Genomic DNA, 22,793 nt, shown 5'->3' with positions numbered 1-22,793 from the left:
TTTTCCATCTTAGAAGTTATGCAATGTCTTTCTCTCCTTTTTAGGAGGCTTGTGCCCTTCAGTATCACTTCCTTATACTCTGGAGGATTCTGGGGATTTTACCCCCCTCCAAGCACTACATGAAGCAGCTGTCTCAGAACGTCTCTGGGCCTAGTGAATGTGAGATTCTTCACACCTTGCGTTGGGCATCTCGACTTCGAGTCCCATCATACCAGCTCTGGATTAAGGTAAGCCTCAAGTGGATGGGACTGAGCTGCAGTACCATGAACGGCCACTATGGGATGTAACGTATCGTGCCTGGTATACAGTGAAGGCTGTATCGCTCATCCCAGGGTTGTGGCTTCTTCAGTCAGCTGATTGGGGGTGCTGGAGGTCAGACCCCTACTAGTATAAGAACACCTGTTTGGTCTTAGAAGTAAAGATTAATTTTTTTTAATTGTATTTAGGATAATCTTGTGAAACAAGGAATGAAACCAGAACAAGCCGCATCACTGACAGAGCAGACCGCAACCAAATGCAACTCTATAAAATATGACGTAGAAGTGGCAGAAGAGTACATTGCCCGGCAGGTGGGGGGCATTTATATCCGTCATCTGACTTGTAACTGCTCTCTTTACATAATACATTGATGCTAAGTCGTTGGCTTTTTCTCCTTCTCTGTTCTAGATCTCCACCTATTGTAGCTCTGGTGGATACACGTTTGAACAGCTCCGTAAGGGGCCCAACCTGCAGTGTATTTACACACTAGATGCAATGATCTGCAAGGTGCAGGTGTCTTTGGATGAACATTTCTCCAAGCTGTCGGCTGAGACGGACCCGCACAAGTCCTCGCAAGTTGCAAAGAACCTCCTGCCCGCTGCATTGCAATTGCTAGACATGTACGCCTCCCTCACCCGCTGTTACCTGCTCCGAAGCCTGCCCGATGAAGGCATAGAGGAGAAGAAGCTGCAGGGCTATGCTGCCGTTCTTGCAATTGGATCTTCCCGTTGTAAAGCAAACACACTAGGTAATGAAGTCAGCGGCTTTAATTGGGGATAGTGAATGAGCTAAATGGAAACCTGTTACAAGACAAATAGATCAGTCAGATGAAAATTTTAGATCCTTCTAGGCAGCAGCATGTATTCTCTTACTGCAAAGTGTAAAAAAACAGAACTCGGATGATGTGAAAATAGTAAAAATGCATGGACAATAAAATCTACGAGGCAGCTTCAGTTTAAAGGGGATGTCCACAGTGTGAGCAAGACTGCTTATATGTGCTGATATGTTATGACTTGTGTGATGAGAAGGCAGATTTAGGGAGCCTTCACACGGAGTAAACACGCGTGTATTTTTGCAAAATACACGTGTAAAAATAAGACTCCCATTGACTTCAATGATATTTTACAGGCGTATTTTTACACATGTAAAAAATATCATTGAAGTCAATGGGAGTCTTATTTTTACACGTGTATTTTGCAAAAATACACGCGCGTTCACTCTGTGTGAAGGCTCCCTAACACTGCAGACAAATGGATAGGGGCTGCTTTTAGGCAGCTGTTTGTATATGAATACAGCAACCCCTTTAACTCATCGTCGTCCTGTTCAATACTTGTTTACGCTTTTATTAATCTCTCCTTAGGCCCCGTCTTGATCCAGAACCTCCCTACCGCCGTGCAGACCTTATGTGAGTCCTGGAACAACATTCACACCAATGAATTCCCCAGTATTGGATCCTGGGTGAGTACCTATAGATGTGGTTTTAGGATAGAACTATAGGTAACACTGATATTCGTTGCCGATTTTACAATTTAATAACGTTTTGCTTTCCTATTTTTTAGCGCAATGCCTTTGCCAATGATACCATTCCATCAGAGAGCTATATTGGAGCGGTACAGGCTGCGCACCTGGGTACCCTGTGCAGCCCCAGCCTGTCTCTTGCTGCTTCCCTCAAGCATGTCCTTCTGTCTCTAGTCCGACTGACCGGAGACCTCATAGTGTAAGTTCTTCAGCAGTTCACATAGTGCAGGTTATTTATCTTGCTGACAGATGGTCACCTGCATTATTGTCACTTACAGGTGGTGCCCAGAAGATCTGAATTCTCAGCATTTAATCCAGTCGCTGCTTCCTCTTCTCCTGGAGAGCAGCACTGAGAGCGTGGCTGAGCTTTGTAGTACGTCTCTGGAGAGAGTGCTCGGACCCGCAGAGTCCGACGAGTTCTTGTCTCGGCTCTATGAGAAGCTGATCACCGGCTGTTACAATATACTTGCTCACCACTCTGACCCAAGCAGGTAGGTTTCCTTAAAGAGGTTCACAAAGAGGAGAAGATCTTCAAATAAGCCCAGTTTACTTATATTGTGCCGTGTTTCTTAGTGGCCTGGATGAGTCTATCCTCGAGGAGTGTCTGCAGTTCCTAGAGAAGCAGCTGGAGAGTAGCTTGGCTCGAAAAGCAATGGAGGAATTCTTTACCGAGAGGTAAGTGTCATGAGACCGCGGACGTATTCCGTCTATGGATGGGAGATCTAGAACTTATTGGGTTTTTCTTTATCCATATAGAGGGGAACTGGTGCAGATAATGATGGCAACTGCAAATGAGGCGCTCTCCGCCAAGTTCTGTAACAGAGTCCTGAAGCTGTTCACAAAACTTTTCCAGCTCAGTAAGTAATGTGTTTTTTTTTTTTTGTTTTTTTTATTGTATCGATATAAGATGGAGATTAAATGATGTTTGAAGAGGCCGCAGCATTCAGATGAGCACTACAGCCTCCTCATTGAATACCAAGCTCAGGGCCTTAGAGAGTATAGGGATGTGCTTGGTATTCCCCATTCACTTATATAGAACTAAGATACAATGATGGGGAACGCTGCGAACTCTTCAAACTGCTGATCAAGGGGCTCCAAAGTGTCAGACCCCTGACAATCACACATTGATTACCAGTTAGGGCGGGTTCACACCTGCGCCCGGTCTCTGCTTTCAGTTTCCGTCTTCTGCCCAAGAAACTGGACAGGAGACGGAAAACGGCATTCATTTTTCAAACCCATTCATTTGAATGGGTTTGCAAAGTGTCCACCTGTGAGTGTTTTATGGTCTCCGTGGTGAAAACTTTTTTTTTTTTTTTTTTAACTGGACACAAAAGTCATGCAGGACTTTGTGTCTGGTTTAAAAAAACAAAATAAAAAAAAAAAGTTTTCGCTGTGGGGATTACAAAACGCTTACAGGCGCTCACGGGCGGACATGGTCTGCTGGGTTTCCGTCTTCTGTTGGCAAAAGACGGAAACTGAAAGCAGAGACCCGGGGCGCAGATGTGATTATAGATAGATATATACACACACACACACACACACACACACACACACACACACACACACACACACACACACACCCCTATTTAATATTTGCTCTTTACACACCACAGCCGAGAAAAACCCAAGCCCCAGTCTGCTGCGCCTCTCTGGGACACTGGCACAGCTCGCCTGCGTGGAGCCATCACAGCTGCAATCTTGGCTTGTCCGTATGACAACTCCACCTCCCAAGGATTCAGACCAGACGGAGATAGTCCAGGAAAACCGACAACTCCTCCAGCTGCTCACCGCTTACATTGTACGAGAGAACAGGTGCGTCTTACGTTTTCCGTTGCAGCCATCTTTAAGTTTGTTCAAACTGATCAGGGGTTGACTGACGCTTGTTACGTCTTGCAGTCAAGTTGGGGAAGGCGTGTGCACCGTGCTCCTCAGCACCCTTATCCCTATGGCCACAGAACTTTTGGCTAATGGAGATGGGTCTGGCTTTCCAGAACTCATGGTGGTGATGGCCACTCTGGCAAGTTCAGGACAGGGTGCTGGACATCTACAGCTGCACCGCGCGGCAATGGACTGGCTGGCAAGATGGTGAGTCTCTGTTTTGAAAAGTAGTGTCTTTAAGACTCTAACATAAATTCCAAACGACTTAGATCTTGTCTGTCTCTTCCAGTAAAAAATATCTGTCCCAGAAAAATGTGGTGGAAAAACTGAACAATAATGTGATGCAAGGGAAGGTGAGACTTGTATATTATAGTATTATTTCATCTCTTATGGGAAAAGACAAGACGTAACTCTGTCCCACCTTCCTTTACTATAGCACGTCACTGTTCTGGAGTGCACATGTCATATAGTATCGTATTTGGCCGATGTTACCAATGCGTTAAGTCACAGCGCTGGGCAAGGGCACTGCCACCTTCCCGTGGATGGAGAAGAGCGAGCAATAGAGGTGGACTCAGACTGGGTGGAAGAGCTGGCTGTAGAAGAGGACGATTCTCAGGCTGAAGACTCCGTAAGTCTAGTAAATGTATGAATATTGGATTACTACACAGGAATAAAATGGATTGTAAGAGCCAAGGATTAAGCGGCAGGACTGTATTGGTTCTTTTTACACATAGTTGTCACCCAAGTCTATGGGCAGTACGGCACAGCAATCCCATCACCTTTCTCTGATAGTTAACATGCATCGTAAATACGATTCCTCTCTGATCGGTGGATGCTTTCTTCAATCTAGGATGAAGATTCGCTTTGTAACAAGCTCTGTACATTCACTATTACCCAGAAAGAATTCATGAATCAGCACTGGTGAGTGTTAGCCATGCGCTAATATCATGGTCATATGTATGTGCTGCATGCACGTGTCTCCATTACATGTTAAAGGATGTCCCCAACTTAGACATTGCATAGATACATGTCTTACCTATTAATCCAGCACCGGTACTAATGCAAAGCTTCCACCTCTCAGGTATCATTGCCACACCTGTAAGATGGTGGATGGGGTCGGGGTGTGCACAGTCTGCGCCAAAGTCTGCCACAAAGATCATGAAATTTCTTACGCAAAGTACGGCTCGTTCTTCTGTGACTGCGGAGCTAAAGAAGACGGCAGCTGCATGGTAAGTCACTATCCCCGATATTGTCCGTGTCTGAAGTTCCCTTATATAATGTGAAATAACATTCTTTTAAAAGCGCAGTCCTTTATGGGATGTCCAGACAATATGCCATGTACTTGTACAGGGGGGAAAATCCATTTAGCCAAGTTTATGGCTGAAGTAGAGAGTTAACTTTGCATTTCCCTTAGGCGTTGGTTAAAAGAACCCCAAGCAGTGGTATGGGATCCACTATGAAAGAATCTGCCTTCCAGAGCGAACCTCGCCTGCCAGAAAGCGCCATCCGACACCCCGGCTCTGCGCTCACAGACAAGGGAAAAGTGACAATCAGCGACGGCAAAGGGGACGATGAGAAGCCAAAAAGGAGCAGCTTGTGCCGTAACATTGAGGGATGCCGAGAAGAGCTGATGAGCCAGGTGAGTGCTCAAGGACATCCTTAGTGGTTGTAGTGCTGTCTCACAGTATTAATACACTGACATCTGTGTTATCCATACATATGTCTTTGTTGCAGGCCAATGTTTCTTTTGCACCATTGATCCTGGATATGTTGAACTTCTTGATGAGCGCTGTAAGGAATAACTTCCAGCAGGCGTCTGCGGTCGGGAGCAGTAGCCGAGCTCAGCAGGCCCTGGACCAACTGCACTCTCTGGAGAAAAGTGTGGAAATGACCGACCAACTGATGGTAAACTAAATGGCAGAGCGAGCCGTAGGCAGCTGTGGACTGGACCACATGTAATGCTGTGTTGTTTCTGTGTACTGCAGGTCCCTACTTTGGGCTCACAAGAAGGAGCGTTTGAGAACGTGAGAATGAATTACAGCGGCGATCAAGGCCAGACTATCCGACAGCTGATCAGCGCTCATGTGCTGCGCAGGGTTGCGATGTGCGTGCTGTCCTCTCCTCACGGCAGGAGGCAACACTTGGCTGTCAGCCATGAGAAGGGAAAGGTGAGCCCCAATTTTAGTATACTTCCTTGCTATCAGCCTTTTCTGCCAGAGATGGATACACTCCTATAGACTATATACTTCTAACAGCTAAGCATTTGCTTCAGTTCTGTTTTGTTTAGACAGCCCTAGCCTGTGGATTAAGGCTAATAAATTTTACTTCTAGTTCATCAACTTAACAAACCTTCAGGACAGACATTCCTGCAGTTTTGTGTTTTGCAAACCCTCAGCTGTGAGAAGTTAAAGGTCTGTATATTTTGCATTGTCCAGGCGTCTTATGTAGGTGTCCTAGTATACTCCTGTCTCTCTAGGCCAGTACAGTTATATACTGTCACTGTTATGTAGTTATATTATAACTAGAGATGAGCGAACACTATAGGAATGAATGGAAACGGCCGGCACGCAGGGGGTTAAGCGGCCGGCCGCCGGCAAAGTCTGCGTGCCGGCCGTTTCCATTCATTCCTATGAGTGCGTGCTATTCAAAACTGCTGTTTCGAATAGTGTTCGCTCATCTCTGTAATTATAACCGTTTCCTCCTTTTATGGATTTCTCGGTGACCTCATATGTTACGGATTTCTTCCGCAGATCACAGTATTACAGCTTTCGGCACTTCTGAAGCAGGCAGATTCCAGTAAGAGGAAGCTCACCTTGACACGTCTGGCCTCGGCACCCGTCCCGTTCACTGTTCTCAGTCTCACTGGCAACCCATGTAAAGAAGATTACCTGGCCGTGTGCGGACTGAAGGTTGGTGCGCCTGGACAGATTATTCTCACTGTAATGGATACCATTATTTGTTCCTCACCAATCCCTTTATACCTCCTAGGATTGTCATGTCCTGACATTCAGCGGCTCAGGATCTGTATCCGATCACTTGGTCCTTCATCCCCAACTTGCCACGGGCAACTTCATTATCAAAGCTGTCTGGCTGCCGGGCTCCCAAACTGAGCTGGCCATTGTGACTGCCGATTTTGTTAAGGTTGGTAAATACGGAAACTGCACAGACCGGAGGCGACGGGGACCTCATCGTGTTTAGGATTTTCAGGCTGAAAGTTGTGATTGACAAGTGTCGAATTTAATTTTTTTTCTTTCCCCAGGTCTATGATCTGTCCGCAGACGCTCTAAGCCCGACCTTCTACTTTCTGCTGCCCAGCTCTAAGATTAGAGATGTCACCTTCCTGTTCAATGAAGAAGGGAAGAACATCATAGTGATCATGTCCTCCGCTGGCTACGTGTACACCCAGCTGATGGAGGAGTCCAGCAGTGCCATGCATGGCCCCTTTTATGTTACCAATGTGCTGGAGGTCTCTCATGAAGACTTGAAGGTTTGTAAAGCAATAATTTACATCCCATGCAGCGCTATATACTGTCCTCTCACATGTGTGCACTTTGACCTGTTTTGCCTCTTCTTCTTCTACAGGATAGTAATGGGCAGGTCGCCGGCGGAGGGGTATCCGTATATTACTCGCATGTACTCCAGATGCTTTTCTTCAGTTATTGCCAGGGCAAATCCTTTGCTGCCACCATAAATCGATCCTCGCTGGAGATAATACTCCTATTCCCCATCAACATAAAGAGGTGAGGCAAAACGAAAACTGCTCTGTATTTCTGCCTGGTCCTGTAATAAATGGATTGTCTAGGATATTGAGCTCCACTTCCTATTTTCAGGCCATTGATAACCCGTCCATTAGTCACATGACTATGCTGTAGTTCAGTTTATTCATATGTGAAGCGATGAACTGCAGTACCACTATGGGGCACTGTACTTGGTGACGATCAATATCGTAGTCCTAGACAACCCCTTTAAGGCTGTTTGCAGCACTGCTCTACTTTTATGCTAGTGTCCTGCACAGCAGAGAGATCAATGGCAGCCATAGTCAGTGCAATATTTGGCTATGTCTAGCTGGATCAAGAACTACTAACTCTGGGTTATTACAGGGGGTTTTCTATTGATGCCACTTATGCCTTATTTTAGGGGTTGGAGTCAGGTATTGTTAGTGAAGGTTTGAGTCTAACTGCTTGGACCCTCCGCACTCAAAAGGGTGACTGGAGCACTAGAGCGCATGTAGCCGTCACTCCAGTGCTGTACTCCGACCCTTAGTGAATAGGGCCGTGGTTACACGTGTCCTGTCACCCCACAAACACAGGGAACTTGGGGACCCCCTGTTTTACTAATAGCAGGGAGACCAAGAGTTTGATCCACCAGCAATCAAATACTTATTCTCTACCCTGTGGTTAGGTAAGTCGTTTTAATAGGAAATTTTTCTTTTAACCTTTTCTCTTCTCATTTTATTAAACAGTTCCAATGGAGGAAGCAAAACCTCGCCGGCGCTGTGTCAGTGGTCTGAGGTCATGAACCATCCCGGCCTAGTATGCTGTGTGCAGCAGACGACAGGAGTCCCTCTAGTGGTCATGGTCAAACCTGACAGCTTCCTCATCCAAGAGATCAAAACATTGCCAGCAAAAGCCAAAGTACGTATAGATGTGACCGAGGCATGTCCTGCAGCAGCGGAGACCTTTACAATGCACATTATGTATGCCCTGCATTGTGTAACATTACACATGGACCTTGACGTGTGAAGTAAGGCACATTACAGCTTATGGAGTTGCCAGAAACTGCTTGATACACTTGTAACTTGTAGGTGAGACCTCGTTCACATCAGCATTCGTGTTCTGTGGAATACTGAACGCAACTGCAAGCGGTGTGCAGTGAAAGCACACGGACCCCATAAACTATAATGGGGACCATGTGCTTGCCGCCAGATCTCCACAGAGATCATGCGGACAGGAAAGTTGTTCACAATCTACTTTCCTGTCTGCATGATTCCTGTGGGCAGCGCACTTCCAGCACACGGACCCCATTGTAGTCTATGAGGTCCATGTGCTTTCACTGCACACCGCTTGCAGTTGCATTCGGTATTCCGGTCGGGGGGTTCCATGTGGACTCCCCCGGACGGAATACGAATGCTGATGTCAACCAAGCATAAGAGGTATACAGTCTAATCTCAGCCACATTGCGTCTCGACTGTCTGCAGACTGCTTAGATACAGCACTGTAGCTACGACAGGACGTAATATGTGTGATGAGTTTCTAGCTGCTGCTTTACTCAGTACTAGAATAGACTAAAAGGAGTTGCTTACAATAAAATATTACTGCAACCCCTTCAAGTCACAAGGTCTATTAATATGACCTCTAGTCCAAAAAAATTATGCATTGTCCACGTTGTAGATCCAGGATATGGTAGCTATACGGCACACGGCGAGCAACGACCAGCAGAGGACAACCATGATTCTTCTGTGTGAAGACGGCAGCTTGCGTATCTATATGGCCAATGTGGAGAACACGTCCTACTGGCTCCAGCCATCCTTGCAGCCCAGCAGTAGCATCAGCATCATGAAACCCGTGCGCAAGCGCAAGCCCGCGGCTGTCAGTGAGTAGCTTGCAATGTCTCCTCTTACGTTTAGTATGTGTAGCATTTCTTTGATGGTAAAGCAGTGATCTCTCTTCTTTCTGAAGTGACGCGGGCGTCTAGTCAAGTGACTTTCCCCATCGACTTCTTTGAGCACAACCAGCAGCTGACAGACGTGGAGTTTGGTGGGAATGACCTGCTCCAGTTATATAATGCCCAGCAAATAAAGCATCGCCTAAATTCTACCGGGATGTATGTGGCGAACACGAAGGTACGCGGCATAACATACTGCATCCGGTTCTCTCTGCAGATCACACGGTGTCCCGGTTTCTAATAATCTTTTGTTCCTTATTAATCAGCCGGGAGGATTTACTGTAGAGGTCACCAATAACAACAGCACGATGGTGATGACAGGGATGCGGCTTCAGATTGGCACACAGGCCATCGAGAGGGCGCCCTCTTACATCGAGATGTTTGGCCGCACAATGCAGCTCAATCTCAGCCGAGCGCGATGGTTTGACTTTCCATTTACACGAGAGGAAGCGCTGCAAGCTGATAAAAAGCTCACAATATTCAGTAAGTAAAGCCCCTGCTATTGTTGTTCTACTTGGACCAGCTCTTTGTTATGGGGCATCTGGATAATAGTGATTTATGAGGCCTTGTTGGGGTTCAGCTGAAATTTGGAGGGGGGAGGGGTGCACTTGGTGAAGTAAAACTTTACACAGTGCATCTGCAGCGTACATGGGAGGTGTATGCTGGACAATATGCTGTATTGCTTGAGGAGAAACTCGGTAGTGATATTAGTACATTACCAAGATGGGGCCTTTGAAGCTGTATTGATAACCATTATCCATTAGGGATACACGGTATCGTCCACGCATGGTTCTGGTTTGATACACGAACTCCATTTGCCTATCTGGTTGGTCCACCCTTTTTATTTCCATCTTTCTCCTTATTTCAGTCGGCGCCTCGGTGGATCCAGCTGGAGTTACTATGATAGATGCCATTAAGATCTATGGAAAGACAAAGGAACAATTCGGCTGGCCGGACGAACCTCCAGAAGAGTTCCCCTCTGCCTCCGTGAGCAGTGTTTGCCCTCCAAACTTGAATCAAGGCAATGGATCCACAGACAGCGAGACGGCGACCCCTCCCTCTAATAACGGCACAGTCATAGAGAGGTAAGAAACAATGCAGACATCACGAGACGTCCACCGAGCCAGTGATGGGAGCAGGATTGCCACTGGCTACTTAAAGGGATCCTATCATTGGATTCCCTATTTTTCTCGATAACACGTAATAGCTTTAAGAGAGGCTATTCTTCTCCTACCTTTAGATGTCTTCTCCGCGCCACCATTCGGTAGAAATCAGGGTTTTCATCGGTATGCAATAAGTTCTCTCGCAGCACTGGGGGCGGTCCTCAGCGCTCAAACAGCACTGGGGGCGTCCTCAATGCTGCAAGAGAAATCTCCAGCGCCCCCTCCATCTTCTGGAACACCCTCTCCCTGTGTCTTCCATCCTGGGTTTCAATCTTCTAGGCCACGGGCAATGCTGACTGCGCATGCCTAGGTCACAAGAAAATGGCCGCTTACACCAGCTTACTGTTTAAGCGGTCACAAGAAAATGGCTGCTTACAGTGTCAGTAGCCATTTTCTTGTGGCCCTGGCATGCGCAGTCAGCTCTGCATTAGGCCTAGAAAATTGAAAACCTAGGCCCGAAGAAGACACAGAGAGAAGGATGTTCCAGAAGAAGATGGAGGGGGCGCTGGAGATTTCTCTCGCAGCATTGAGGATGGCCCCAGTGCTGTTTGAGCGCTGAGGACCACCCCCAGTGCTGCAAGAGAACTCATTTGCATACCGAAGAAAACCCGGATTTCTACTGAACAGAGACGCAGAGAAGACATCTAAAGGTAGGAGAAGAATAACCTTTCTTAAGTCTACCTGTTATTGAGAAAAAAAAAACGGTATCCAATGCTAGGATCCCTTTAAAATGATTTATTCACATTCTGGGGTTCGCCCTGCGTTGGAGCCCCATTAGATCTCTCGGCTTCACATGTATTTTTTTTTTTTTTTTTACTTTCGTTTTTCTTTTGCTCCTCTAAAGTTCTGACCCAGAACCTTTAACGATCTTGGACCGGTTAGTAAGTCTTCCTTACTCTGCACGAGTGAGTGTGCGCACAGTCCCCGCTGGTGTACCTTTTGCGCTTGTTTGAGATTTTGGCCCTACGTGCATGGCGGTGTCTAGAGTAAGCCAACTGTTTGTAGGCGAGTCCAACCAGCCATTCTAGAGAAGCGGCTGGTATAGGGTGGATAGTGACTGGTGAGCTTTGGGCATGAGTCTGTCAGCAAGTAGAATAATAATGTAAGAGCAGATAGGCCTAATGGCTAGGAATAGGTTTCAGAAACAAGTTAAGGATCTTATAAACCACTGGAATGACAGGGAACACTACCAAAATGCAATCTGTTGTTGGCACAGGCCTGTGGCTTTGAGTGGTTTGGCTTGCACCCAGGCACTTTTTCTTGCATTAACCTTTCACCTTTGTGACTTATGACCTTATTTTACCTGATCCGCCTTAACACAATAAAGCCATACTCCCTGTCTCAGGCTGTAGACACAAGTTACGCTCCATGTCCAGCATGGCCGAGTCTGTTACATGTAACGTCTTCTTCTCTGCACAGGTTGGTGGGAAGCTCGCTTGAAGCTCTGGAAAGCTGTTTTGCCTTTGGGCCGGTGCCCGAGAAGGTGGGTACAGGCTGATTATATTGCACAGAACGCTTTTAGTCATTTGCAGGCTAGTTAACAACTTGTTTATTTGGCTTAGGAGAAAAGCAAAGCTTCAGCTCTGGAACTGGCGACGGTCCTGCTCTCGATGCCAACACCATCCAGCGTCCAGCTCCAGACAAAGAGTCTCCTGGCCAGTCTGCACACCAGCCGCTCGGCATACCATAACCACAAGGTACAGACTTGGATTCAGTGATGGGACTGTAGCATCCATTATATATGGAACTTGGTTAACCTGTTAATGACCACCCACCATATATAATAGTGTAGTAGTGTCATTGTTGTTTTGCCAGCAATCCAACAGCACAGGGTTGGCTGCCCAGCTGTCAGGGGCCTTTAGAAGATTATTGAAGTTCTGTTTTCTTTTGACTTACACTTGCTCATTAGTCCCTTTCAGTGAATAGAGGCAGTGGTGTTGCTGTTGGATCCACATATTTGCCATGAACTCCCCAATATGGTCTTGGCAATCCAGCTCAGACACAGTGCAGTTTTCTGCAATAACAGAGTTTGCTATGGTCACTTCAATTATAGTAGAAAATTAAAATATATCTGTCAATGTTCCCCAGAGTTGCTTTATGACCCCATGAGGGAGATATTATGTTTATATTAGTGCAAATGTAGGTAAATTAAATGCAAGTGAAAAAAAATACTCACCAACCTATCGCCATTTTCACCTGAGATTACCCATATGTAAATTTGCAAAGCACCACATGACAAATCAATAAAATGTCTGGTCACTTAGGACCGCTATCCGCTAGTCCTCAAGGAGTTAAATTCTGGCATCTTCTGTGCAGGATCAGGCGCTGCTCAGCAATGCCGTGCAATGTCTGAACTCTTGCGTTCATGACGGAAAGGACCTGGATCCGGAAGTATTCCAGAGACTGGTGATCACCGCTCGATCCATCGCCATCATGCGGCCAAACAACCTTGTTCACTACACAGATTCTAAGCTGTTGTCAGGAGAGACTGGTGAGTGTATGGCTGTCCCCTATAGTTCACCTATACGACCAGAGGGGACATCCGTTAGAAAATGCCTAAAATTCTTATCTTCAGATATTGATGAAAGCAAAGACATGGTCAAGACCAGTGAAGGAGAAGAGGGCTACGCCTTCATTACACAACTTGTCAACCAGTTCTGGAAACTGCATGCCTCTAAACCCAAGAATGCTTTCCTGGCTCCCGCTTGCCTGCCTGGTACGTGGCACATGACCTTCCTCTCCTTGCCACGCTTGTCTCTAACCATTGTCTGCCAGCGGTTACATATTCTGTTTTTATTTTTTCATCTACAGGTCTTACCCATGTGGAAGCAACAGTCAATGCCCTGGTGGATATTATACATGGCTACTGCACATGCGAACTAGACTGCATTAACCTCGCCTCTAAGATCTACATGCAAATGTTGCTGTGCCCGGTGAGTGACGGGTCTTGAGGACTGAGGGTTCTGCCCTATGGGGTTGCACAAGTTTCTCAATGCTGTGCTTTGCTTTCAGGATCCATCCGTCAGCTTCTCCTGCAAACAAGCTCTAATCCGTGTGCTCCGTCCTCGTAATAAGCGCCGCCATGTGACTCTTCCGTCCTCTCCACGTAGCAACACGCCCATGGGTAAGAGCATTCCCATACTGACAACGTATCCTCTAATTTAGGAGTTGTCATTCAATCCCGCACCAGGTCCCCCTCCGCTTCTTGTGATGTGAGTGTTGTCTTGGTGTGCAGCTCTATAGAGTACGACCACCCACAAGTGTTATCCTTGCTCTTGGTGTCCCGCAGTGAGTCTCCATCTCTTGACTATTACCCCTGACTCTTTTGTCATGGCAGCCTGAGATACCCGCCTCCTCCTGTTTACCTCATAGAATGGAGCATCTTAATAGACACCCGTACATGATCCATTTCAATTCCCTCTAGGTTGGAGAGCTTGGTTTCCTTCAGGTGTGGCTGTCATTAGGATGCCTCCGCCATACAAGGACCTCTTTAACCGTGAGCACTCGGGTTTCTCTCACCCTTGGCTAGGAAGGGTCTCCTTTCATTGTGGTGGTTACAGTGGTGTCACACGCAGGCAGCCATTTTGTTTAGTTGGGTGCTAGTGGATTGGGTTTTCATCACAGTTTTTTCTGGGCCAGGAGACAAGGACGATGACGACGACGATGAGGCAGAAGACAAGATCCAGACTTCTGGGATACCAAACGGAGAACATGTCCGTCAGCAGAGTCAAGAGCAGAATGAGGTTGACCACGGAGACTTTGAGATGGTGGTGAGAATTGTGTGTACTGACTGAGCATTGCTTGTAACCTTTATTTCTAGAACATTACGGAGCTTGATGGGAAGAACTAAATCTTATTGCCCCTTATTTCGCCAGTCCGAGTCCATGGTCCTGGAAAGTGCCGACAGCGTCAACAATGGCAATCCGTCACCATTAGAGGCTCTGCTGGCCGGTGCCGAGGGCTTCCCACCAATGCTGGACATTCCCCCTGATGCCGATGATGAGACCATGGTGGAGTTGGCCATCGCTCTTAGTCTGCAGCAAGATCAGCAAGGTACGCACCGATTATAGGGAGTCTCCCCTCACCAAGATCTCTTCTAATCCCCTTACAGTGCTGTGCAAAAAAATGCTGCAACGTAATAGCTTAACGGGTTATTGTTGTCAATTAACAAAATGAAGTAAAAAGAAATGTAAATCTCATCGATATTTGGTGTGACCTTTGCCCTTTGCCTTCCATCAGTTCTTCTTGGTACTTGCAGAAAGTTTTTGCAGAGTTGTTCCCCCCGCCATCTTGGAGAACTAAGCACAGATCTTCTGTGGATGTAGGCTTGCTCAAATCCTTCTGTCTCTTCATGTCATCCCAGACAGACTGGATGATGATGAGATCAGAACTCTGTGGGGGCCACATCATCACCTCCAGGACTCCTCCTCCAAAGGGCGAAGGTCACACCAAATATAGATGGGATTTATATTCCTCTATTCTTCGGTCACTGCCTAAAACTTCTGCATACCGTTACTGTATATGCTGATGTAAGGGAAGAGATGAGGGACATAAATTGCACTTTAATGTTAAAAGATACATTCCACTAAGTGGTGAGAATATTTGTAATCCATATGCAAATGAGCGCTTTGGTGCACCTCGGGCAGGGCCACATCTGGCAGGGCACCCGGTTTCACCTGCGCTTGTTACTCAGTGTCGCCCCCCAACTGCTCATTTGGATATAGATTGAAAGTTGTAATATCTTTGTGTGTTTAATGGAGTCCATCCTGCTGTTTAATCCATTTCCTCTGGTGTATAACCATCTGCTGTCTCCGCAGGAAGCAGCAGCAGCGCTCTAGGTCTCCAGAGTTTGGGATTGTCTGGACAGGCACCGAGCTCATCATCTTTGGATGCCGGAACGTTATCAGACACTACTGCATCAGGTATAGTAGTGCCAGAGTCCACATGGGGCCTGACAGCAGACTGTTCTATTACTGCATGTATAGGAATGGTAGGGAACTAAGCTCGCTCACTCTGCTCTGCTCACTGGGTTTTCTGCTGCCGCTTGCATGGGGTAACTTCAGGTAATAAGCCGCTTTCCGCCCTAATAAGGGAGCTCCATCTCTTGCTGTGTAGGTCGGGGGAGGGGGATCTGTGTTCTGCTGGCTCGGTAGTTAGAGACTGTGTTTTTACCTGTAACAGCTCTCCTCATGCTTATAGCTCCAGCATCGGATGATGAAGGCAGCACGGCCGCAACCGATGGTTCCACACTGCGCACCTCCCCAGCAGACCACGGGGGGAGCGTGGGCTCCGAAAGTGGTGGCAGTGCCGTGGATTCGGTGGCTGGTGAGCATAGTGGTACGTCTGTCACTATTTAGTATGATAGGTATTAGGGGTATAGACTGTGGTGTGATGTGACCTGGTATATAGATGTGAGGTTCAGCCACACCGGGGCATTGCCTTATGAAGTAAAGGGTGCTATGGTTTTTGGAATCCTCTCACCAGGCCTTGTGTGTGGTTGAGGTGGTGTCGCCATTACCCGTAGATTTCGGAGGAGATAATGATCAGTAAATTAGACTGCATTGCAAGTTGCAGAGTCATTTCCTTGTGGTAGTAATATGCCTTAGGTTTTCCATGCAGCTATTTTGTCTGCCTGTATATGAAACCTTTTGCAGATCTGATGGTTTGAGAGGTTGTGCACAAAATGAATAGCTAGTATAATATTCTTAAAAGGCGATTTTAAGACCTTTTATGCTGTTATAGATGTGGGGCCTCCACCTATCTCAGGACTGAGCGGCGAGGTGGCCACGCATGCACGGCCCTCTGCATTGACCTCTATAGAGGTCGCACAAATGGCAGATAAAGCTTCTTGACTATTAGTTCTCAAAGAATTCTATGTGAGCCTCTCTTCATTCTCTACGGCTGTGGAGTGGGGTCTCTGATCCCTGCTCTTGTGATAAATCTGGGTCCCAGAGGTGCGGATGTGCATCTATAAGACATGTATAGGTATTCCAGAAATGTCTTGGGTGAAAAAATCACTGTAAGGCAATGCAGAGCCTGGGCAGTAGAATAAGTTTCATGGAAAACTGGAAATCTGATGTATGAGAGCCCCAGAGAACAGATCTATACCTTCGTAAACACATACTGGAAGATATGGGATACCCTATAACATTCCCATTTGCAGACAAGACTGATCTGTGTATTCTCTCCAGTTTGGTCTTGGATATGGCTTCCAGCAACCACACAGCCTCCTGTTTGTTATAGTTGGCCGTACCGGAGGGCCCCCATGCAGGGGATTTTTAGGTAGTCTATGTATAATTCCCTATATCTTAAGAAGGTTGTGTGACATGTCTCCTCTTCCTCAGTGTCAGGTCGGAGCAGTGCCTACGGTGACACCGCGGTGGAGGGTCATCCTGTCGGGCCTGGAAGTATAAGTTCTAGCACGGGAGCCATCAGCACCGCAACAGGACAACATGAAGGTGAAGGTTCGGAAGGAGAAGGAGAAACAGAAGGCGATGCACATACCAGCAACAGGTCCGTATATCTTTATAAAGCCGCCACTTTGTGTGCTAATAGATGGGGATATGCCTTTTAACTGCTTCATTGCTGGCGTGTTTCCCTTTAGACTCCACATGGTGCGTTTGATGCTTCTGGAGCGCCTCCTTCAGTCTATGTCATGTCTCCGTAATGTAGGAGGCGTCCGGGCCATTCCATACATGCAGGTATATATCTTAACCACATAGTATTATCGCCTCATTGTCCTTTCCTCTTGAGGCATCTGTTAATATTCGGGGTGTTGTTTTTTCTCCAGGTTGTATTGATGCTGACAGCTGATCTGGATGGAGAAGATGAGAAGGATAAAGGAGCCTTAGATAACCTCCTGTCCCAGCTCATTGCAGAGCTAGGCTTAGATAAAAAGGTAATGATGGGGTTAATGTTTTCTCGTTGACGATTACAAGGCAATTCTTAATTTGCATGTTAATGCTCCATTAATATCTCCTAGGATGTCTCTAAGAAGAACGAGCGCACTCCACTGAACGAGGTCCATCTGGTGGTCATGAGGCTACTGAGCGTCTTTATGTCAAGGACCAAGTCTGGCTCCAAATCATCCATTTGTGAGGTGCGTGAGATTGTAACTAGTACCAATGTGATGCACCCCAGCTATAGTTAAAGGGGTTTCCATGGATTACAAATTGATATCATTAGCATAAGTCAGAAGTATCTGATCGGTGGTTGGTCTGACACCTGGAACCCCACAGATCAGCTGTTTGAGGAGATGTTTGACTGCTGCATCCTCTTTACAAGCACACTGCATTACATTGCATAGGTGCCTAGTATTGCCGTTTGGTCCTATTCACTTAAATGTATATGGGCGATGTGACAAATGTTACTTCACTGTGAACATATAATATTCAGTCTGCATTGAAGCTGTTTTCCAGGACCATAAAAACATGGCCACCTATCTGCAAGGTACGTCTGGTATGCCAGCTCATACTCTTTCACGTCAGCGGAGCTGAGCTGCAATACCAAACACAACCTGTGGACATGTGGGGGTGCTGTTTCTGGAAGATTGCAGCCATTTTTTCTAGTTCTATTTGTAATAAACCTTTTGCTCCTTTCTTTTCCAGTCGTCCTCCCTGATTTCTAGCGCCACAGCTACTGCTCTCCTGAGCTCAGGGGCTGTGGATTATTGCCTCCATGTCCTCAAGTCTCTTCTGGACTACTGGAAGAGCCAACAGAGCGATGAAGAGCCCGTGGCTACTAGTCAGCTCCTGAAACCTCACACCTCTTCATCTCCACCAGATATGAGCCCTTTCTTCCTCCGCCAGTACGTCAAGGTAAGTCGCGGTGGCCGGTGACTGATATACAGCCCTGGGGTAGATATGCGCTCTGTTCTCAGGTGGAATCTGGAGAGTGTTTCTGGGGGTTTGTTCTGACTCCTCCTTTGTTCTCCTGGGTCAGGGTCACGCTGCAGACGTCTTCCAGGCCTATACTCAGCTGCTGACAGAGATGGTTCTCCGACTACCTTACCAGATTAAGAAAATTGCCGACACCAACTCCCGAATCCCCCCGCCCGTGTTTGATCATTCTTGGTTCTATTTCCTTTCTGAGGTTTGTAGATACAAACGTGCAATCCCTAATATCTATTATTATTATTATTATTATTATTATTATTACTACGTCTTAATTATGTCTAAAGCTTTGTCTACATCTGTATAAAGCCATTGTTTTTTGTGTACACTTTTGTAAGACCTGTCATTTCCCATTCTCCTCTTTTGTTCAGTACCTGATGATTCAGCAGACGCCATTCGTGCGCCGTCAGGTGCGGAAACTTCTTCTGTTTATCTGCGGCTCCAAAGAAAAATACAGACAACTCCGGGACCTTCACACGCTCGATTCCCATGTCCGAGGCATCAAGAAGTTGCTGGAGGAGCACGGTATATTCTTGCGTGCGAGTGTGGTGACTGCCAGCTCAGGATCTGCTCTGCAGTACGACACGCTGATCAATCTGGTAAGAAGCAGGAAGACCCGTGTGTTCTGGAGAGGTATAGAGAAGGGTGCACGGTATTCACTAAGCTGTTTGTTTCAGATGGAGCATCTAAAAGCCTGCGCTGAAATTGCATCCCAGCGGACGGTCAACTGGCAGAAATTCTGCATCAAAGATGACTGTAAGTAGCTCTTGTGTTAGGAGTGTAGGTGATGCATGTTACTGTATCTTCGTGGTGGGATGTCTACAGACATACGTCACCAATAACCAGTGCTTGTTATACAGCTGCCATTTGTGTCTGCATTTTAACCCCTTCCCGACATCTGCCGTACTAGTACGGCGCATTCCAGGTGTTTAACTATGGCGGTCGCCATAGCCGTCGGATGTCTACTGTTTTATACAGTAGACAACCAGCGCTAATGCCCCCGGTCGGTGCCCGGCATTGACCCCTCCGGCGCCTCAGTCAAAGTTGACCGAGGCGCCCTTAACACCCTGGAAAACCCTCTCGGTTACAGTTTGTCGTTCCTCTGTCTGTTGCTGACCATCTTTTTCCCCTCCAGCGGTCCTGTACTTCCTGCTTCAGGTCAGCTTCTTGGTGGATGAAGGAGTGTCTCCAGTTCTCCTGCAGCTGCTTTCTTGTGCATTATGTGGCAGCAAAGTCCTGTCCACATCTTCAGGTTCCTCTGCTGTTCCTTCGTCAAGCTCTGGGCAGTCTGGATCTCAGAGCAAGTCATCGACTAAGAAGAGTAAAAAGGAAGATAAAGACAAGGACAAGGATGGTAAGAGACCCCTGTAGTCACACCATAGTCATACCAATAAGATCATATCCGCTAGTGAGCGCACTGCAGACTTTGGATTCTGAAGTAAATGTGATGGTGTCTTCCAGGTGAGGGGACCAGTACCCAGGAGGAGCAGCTCTGTACCGCACTTGTCAACCAGCTGAATAAATTTGCTGACAAGGAGACACTAATCCAGTTCCTTCGCTGCTTCCTTCTGGAGTCAAATGCGTCTTCTGTCCGCTGGCAGGCTCATTGCTTAGCGCTGCACATCTACAGGTGATACGCTCCGCCGTAACTTTTTCATATGTTTCACATTGTGTTTGTCCATCGCTTTCATTATTTAATTTACTGATTTCTTTTCTCGCTCTCAGAAATTCCAACAAGGCGCAGCAGGAACTTCTCCTGGACCTCATGTGGTCAATCTGGCCAGAACTCCCGGCTTATGGACGCAAAGCCGCTCAGTTTGTTGATCTCCTCGGATACTTCTCCCTGAAGACTCCTCAGACAGAGAAGAAGGTGAGGTCTTTAAGACATCCAGATCCTTCTCTGCTAATAATATCTGCTTCAGTTCTGTAACGAAGGATATTGTCTCTTGGTCCTCAGTTTAAGGAATATTCCCAAAAGGCTGTCGAGATCCTCCGAACACAAAACCACATCCTGACCAATCATCCCAACTCCAACATCTACAAGTAAGTGATTCTTCTCGTTCTGCCCCTTGATCATTGAGGTTGGACACGTCTGACTCTGCCTGAGGTTGTGCGCACGGGGCCTGCTCTTAAAGGCGATGGTCACATCTGCGGCAGATGGTTTTAAGAGTCTGTTGCAAATTCCTTCAAAAATCAGGATCGTAACGTCCTGCAAGCTGCTTCTTTTCATCTGATAAATGGGCACCTGACAAGACCCTATTATAGTCAGTGGGATCTTATGGGGTCCATCATGTAACAGACCCATCCCCCAGCTTGTATGTTCCAGTGACTAGTTAGAAACCTGTAGCGACCATCACAGATTTGTCCCCAGCCTAATTCTGACACTTTCTTCCTCTAGCACGCTGTCTGGTTTGGTAGAGTTTGACGGCTACTATCTCGAAAGTGACCCATGTCTAGTCTGCAACAACCCCGAAGTCCCATTGTGTGTAAGTACTAGACTGAAGTGAAGTGTAATACTGGTATGGAAGAAATTGCTACCTGTAAATATTAGGTTTTAATTTAATTTTTTATTTTTTGGGGGGCAGAATATCAAACTTTCTTCCATTAAAGTGGACACCCGATACACCACCACACAGCAAGTGGTCAAACTCATAGGAAGCCACACCATCAGCAAAGTGACCGTGAAGATCGGAGACCTAAAGCGAACCAAAATGGTCCGAACCATTAATCTGTACTATAATAATCGCACCGTGCAAGCCATTGTGGAACTGAAGAACAAGTGAGAACCTAACACTTGCAATAGTTACTGTGCCTTTCATTTTTTTTTTAGGTTTTGTCCCACTAGTAACACTTATCCCTATCCCAAGGAAAGCGGGATGAGTGTTTGATCATTGCAGGTTGTTTGCCGGGACCCTCGGTAGGCGATTGTGACAATTCTGTGTATGGAGCAGGAGTGAGCATGCACTTTTATGTGACTTCCCGAATGCTGATCTTTGGCATTTCCATGTTTTTTTATGTGTCCTGCTGCATTATTAAAGGGAGTCTACCATTAAAACCCTTTTTTTTTGTAGATAAGACGTCGGAATAGCCTTTAGAAAGGCTATTCGTCTCTTATCTTTAGATGTGATCTCCGCCGTGCCGTTCCTTAGAAATACCGTTTTTTACCGGTATGCAAATTAGTTCTCTTGCAGCGATGGGGGCGGGCCCCAGCGCTTGAACTGCTACTCGAGAACAGGCTCCAGCGACGCCTCTATCTTCTGCTGGATCCTCCCCTTCTTTCTTCGGCGTCAACTCCGACGCCTGCACAGTTGGCTCTGCCAGTGAGACACTAGTAGAGCCAACTGCGCATGCCCGCGGCCATAGTTCCGACGCCGCAATTGTGCGCATGCGCAGTCGGCTCTACTAATGTCTCACTGGCAGAGCCAACTGCGCAGGCGTCGGAGGTGACACAGGAGGAAGACGACAGAGGAGGGGAAGATCCAGCCGAAGATAGAGGCGTCGCGGGAGCCTGTTCTCGAGCAGCAGTGGGGATGCCCCCATCACATTTCCAGCGCTGGGGCCCGCCCCCATCGCTGCAAGAGAACTAATTTGCATACTGGTAAAAAACGGTATTTCTAAGGAACGGCGCAGCGGAGATCACATCTAAAGGTAAGAGATGAATAGCCTTTCTAAAGACTATTCTGATGTCTTATCTACAAAAAAAAAAAGGGTTTTAATGGTAGAATCCCTTTAAAATGGGGCACTCCAGAGACACTTTGGTGGCAGATTGCAATCTATTGCAAGATAAACTAAATTCCCTTAATCTTTGCCACCTACACTGATGGCTTACAACCGTAGCATAATGCTGGAAAGTTGCAGCAAACCTGGCATAAGACTATATAAGTCGGGTTAGTGAGATTTTCAGAAGGTTAATGAATGTGTTGCTTTGTTTTTTTTCCTTCCTTTGCTTCAGACCTGCACGCTGGCACAAGGCTAAGAAGGTACAACTGACTCCAGGACAGACAGAGGTGAAGATCGATCTCCCGCTTCCCATCGTTGCCTCAAACCTAATGATTGAATTTGCCGACTTCTATGAAAACTACCAGGCGTCCTCCGAGACCCTGCAGTGTCCACGTTGTAGCGCCTCCGTACCTGCCAACCCTGGAGTATGCGGAAACTGTGGTGAAAATGTGTATCAGTGTCACAAGTGCAGGTTAGAGCTCCTCTCCTCCACATAGGATGATTGTCTTTATTACATTTGATTGCATTTATTTATGTGTTTTTATTTCCCCCTAGATCCATTAACTATGATGAAAAGGACCCATTCCTGTGCAATGCTTGCGGATTTTGCAAGTACGCTCGGTTTGATTTCATGCTTTATGCAAGACCTTGCTGCGCCGTAGATCCCATCGAGAATGAAGAGGATCGCAAGAAGGTGAGA

The 22,793-nt window shown here is 46.8% G+C and overlaps 1 protein-coding gene across 9 annotated transcripts in view; it reads left to right on the top strand.

The window, feature by feature from the left end:
- The window catches only part of UBR4 (ubiquitin protein ligase E3 component n-recognin 4), a 55,137-nt gene that overhangs the window by 11,146 nt on the left and 21,198 nt on the right, over window positions 1–22,793 (top strand). For 2 of the 9 annotated variants that reach the window (XM_075277873.1, XM_075277872.1), the window contains exons 23-75: window positions 45–227; window positions 447–569; window positions 667–1,006; window positions 1,619–1,716; window positions 1,818–1,975; window positions 2,055–2,267; window positions 2,350–2,451; window positions 2,533–2,633; window positions 3,390–3,588; window positions 3,673–3,861; window positions 3,944–4,007; window positions 4,091–4,282; window positions 4,505–4,575; window positions 4,736–4,883; window positions 5,069–5,293; window positions 5,389–5,559; window positions 5,640–5,822; window positions 6,405–6,563; window positions 6,643–6,795; window positions 6,914–7,141; window positions 7,237–7,394; window positions 8,117–8,288; window positions 9,045–9,246; window positions 9,333–9,496; window positions 9,585–9,801; window positions 10,187–10,403; window positions 11,326–11,358; window positions 11,901–11,964; window positions 12,044–12,178; window positions 12,798–12,972; window positions 13,057–13,197; window positions 13,293–13,414; window positions 13,494–13,605; window positions 14,121–14,251; window positions 14,357–14,534; window positions 15,299–15,403; window positions 15,663–15,818; window positions 16,826–16,994; window positions 17,086–17,182; window positions 17,272–17,379; window positions 17,464–17,580; window positions 18,089–18,298; window positions 18,423–18,572; window positions 18,745–18,972; window positions 19,051–19,129; window positions 19,509–19,727; window positions 19,835–20,003; window positions 20,099–20,243; window positions 20,331–20,416; window positions 20,772–20,859; window positions 20,959–21,152; window positions 22,326–22,565; window positions 22,649–22,787. In XM_075277873.1, the coding sequence (XP_075133974.1) occupies window positions 45–227; window positions 447–569; window positions 667–1,006; window positions 1,619–1,716; window positions 1,818–1,975; window positions 2,055–2,267; window positions 2,350–2,451; window positions 2,533–2,633; window positions 3,390–3,588; window positions 3,673–3,861; window positions 3,944–4,007; window positions 4,091–4,282; window positions 4,505–4,575; window positions 4,736–4,883; window positions 5,069–5,293; window positions 5,389–5,559; window positions 5,640–5,822; window positions 6,405–6,563; window positions 6,643–6,795; window positions 6,914–7,141; window positions 7,237–7,394; window positions 8,117–8,288; window positions 9,045–9,246; window positions 9,333–9,496; window positions 9,585–9,801; window positions 10,187–10,403; window positions 11,326–11,358; window positions 11,901–11,964; window positions 12,044–12,178; window positions 12,798–12,972; window positions 13,057–13,197; window positions 13,293–13,414; window positions 13,494–13,605; window positions 14,121–14,251; window positions 14,357–14,534; window positions 15,299–15,403; window positions 15,663–15,818; window positions 16,826–16,994; window positions 17,086–17,182; window positions 17,272–17,379; window positions 17,464–17,580; window positions 18,089–18,298; window positions 18,423–18,572; window positions 18,745–18,972; window positions 19,051–19,129; window positions 19,509–19,727; window positions 19,835–20,003; window positions 20,099–20,243; window positions 20,331–20,416; window positions 20,772–20,859; window positions 20,959–21,152; window positions 22,326–22,565; window positions 22,649–22,787 (8,220 nt within the window). Of the gene's footprint in view, window positions 1–44; window positions 228–446; window positions 570–666; window positions 1,007–1,618; window positions 1,717–1,817; window positions 1,976–2,054; window positions 2,268–2,349; window positions 2,452–2,532; window positions 2,634–3,389; window positions 3,589–3,672; window positions 3,862–3,943; window positions 4,008–4,090; window positions 4,283–4,504; window positions 4,576–4,735; window positions 4,884–5,068; window positions 5,294–5,388; window positions 5,560–5,639; window positions 5,823–6,404; window positions 6,564–6,642; window positions 6,796–6,913; window positions 7,142–7,236; window positions 7,395–8,116; window positions 8,289–9,044; window positions 9,247–9,311; window positions 9,497–9,584; window positions 9,802–10,186; window positions 10,404–11,325; window positions 11,359–11,900; window positions 11,965–12,043; window positions 12,179–12,797; window positions 12,973–13,056; window positions 13,198–13,292; window positions 13,415–13,493; window positions 13,606–13,905; window positions 13,978–14,120; window positions 14,261–14,356; window positions 14,535–15,298; window positions 15,404–15,662; window positions 15,819–16,825; window positions 16,995–17,085; window positions 17,183–17,271; window positions 17,380–17,463; window positions 17,581–18,088; window positions 18,299–18,422; window positions 18,573–18,744; window positions 18,973–19,050; window positions 19,130–19,508; window positions 19,728–19,834; window positions 20,004–20,098; window positions 20,244–20,330; window positions 20,417–20,771; window positions 20,860–20,958; window positions 21,153–22,325; window positions 22,566–22,648; window positions 22,788–22,793 lie in introns of all 9 variants that reach the window. The other 7 variants (XM_075277867.1, XM_075277866.1, XM_075277869.1 and 4 more) reach the window with 7 other exon arrangements.

This window comes from Leptodactylus fuscus, chromosome 6, assembly GCF_031893055.1.
Source record: "Leptodactylus fuscus isolate aLepFus1 chromosome 6, aLepFus1.hap2, whole genome shotgun sequence".
NCBI classification, from domain to species: domain Eukaryota; kingdom Metazoa; phylum Chordata; class Amphibia; order Anura; family Leptodactylidae; genus Leptodactylus; species Leptodactylus fuscus.
This window is presented reverse-complemented; position numbering and strand designations above follow the sequence as displayed.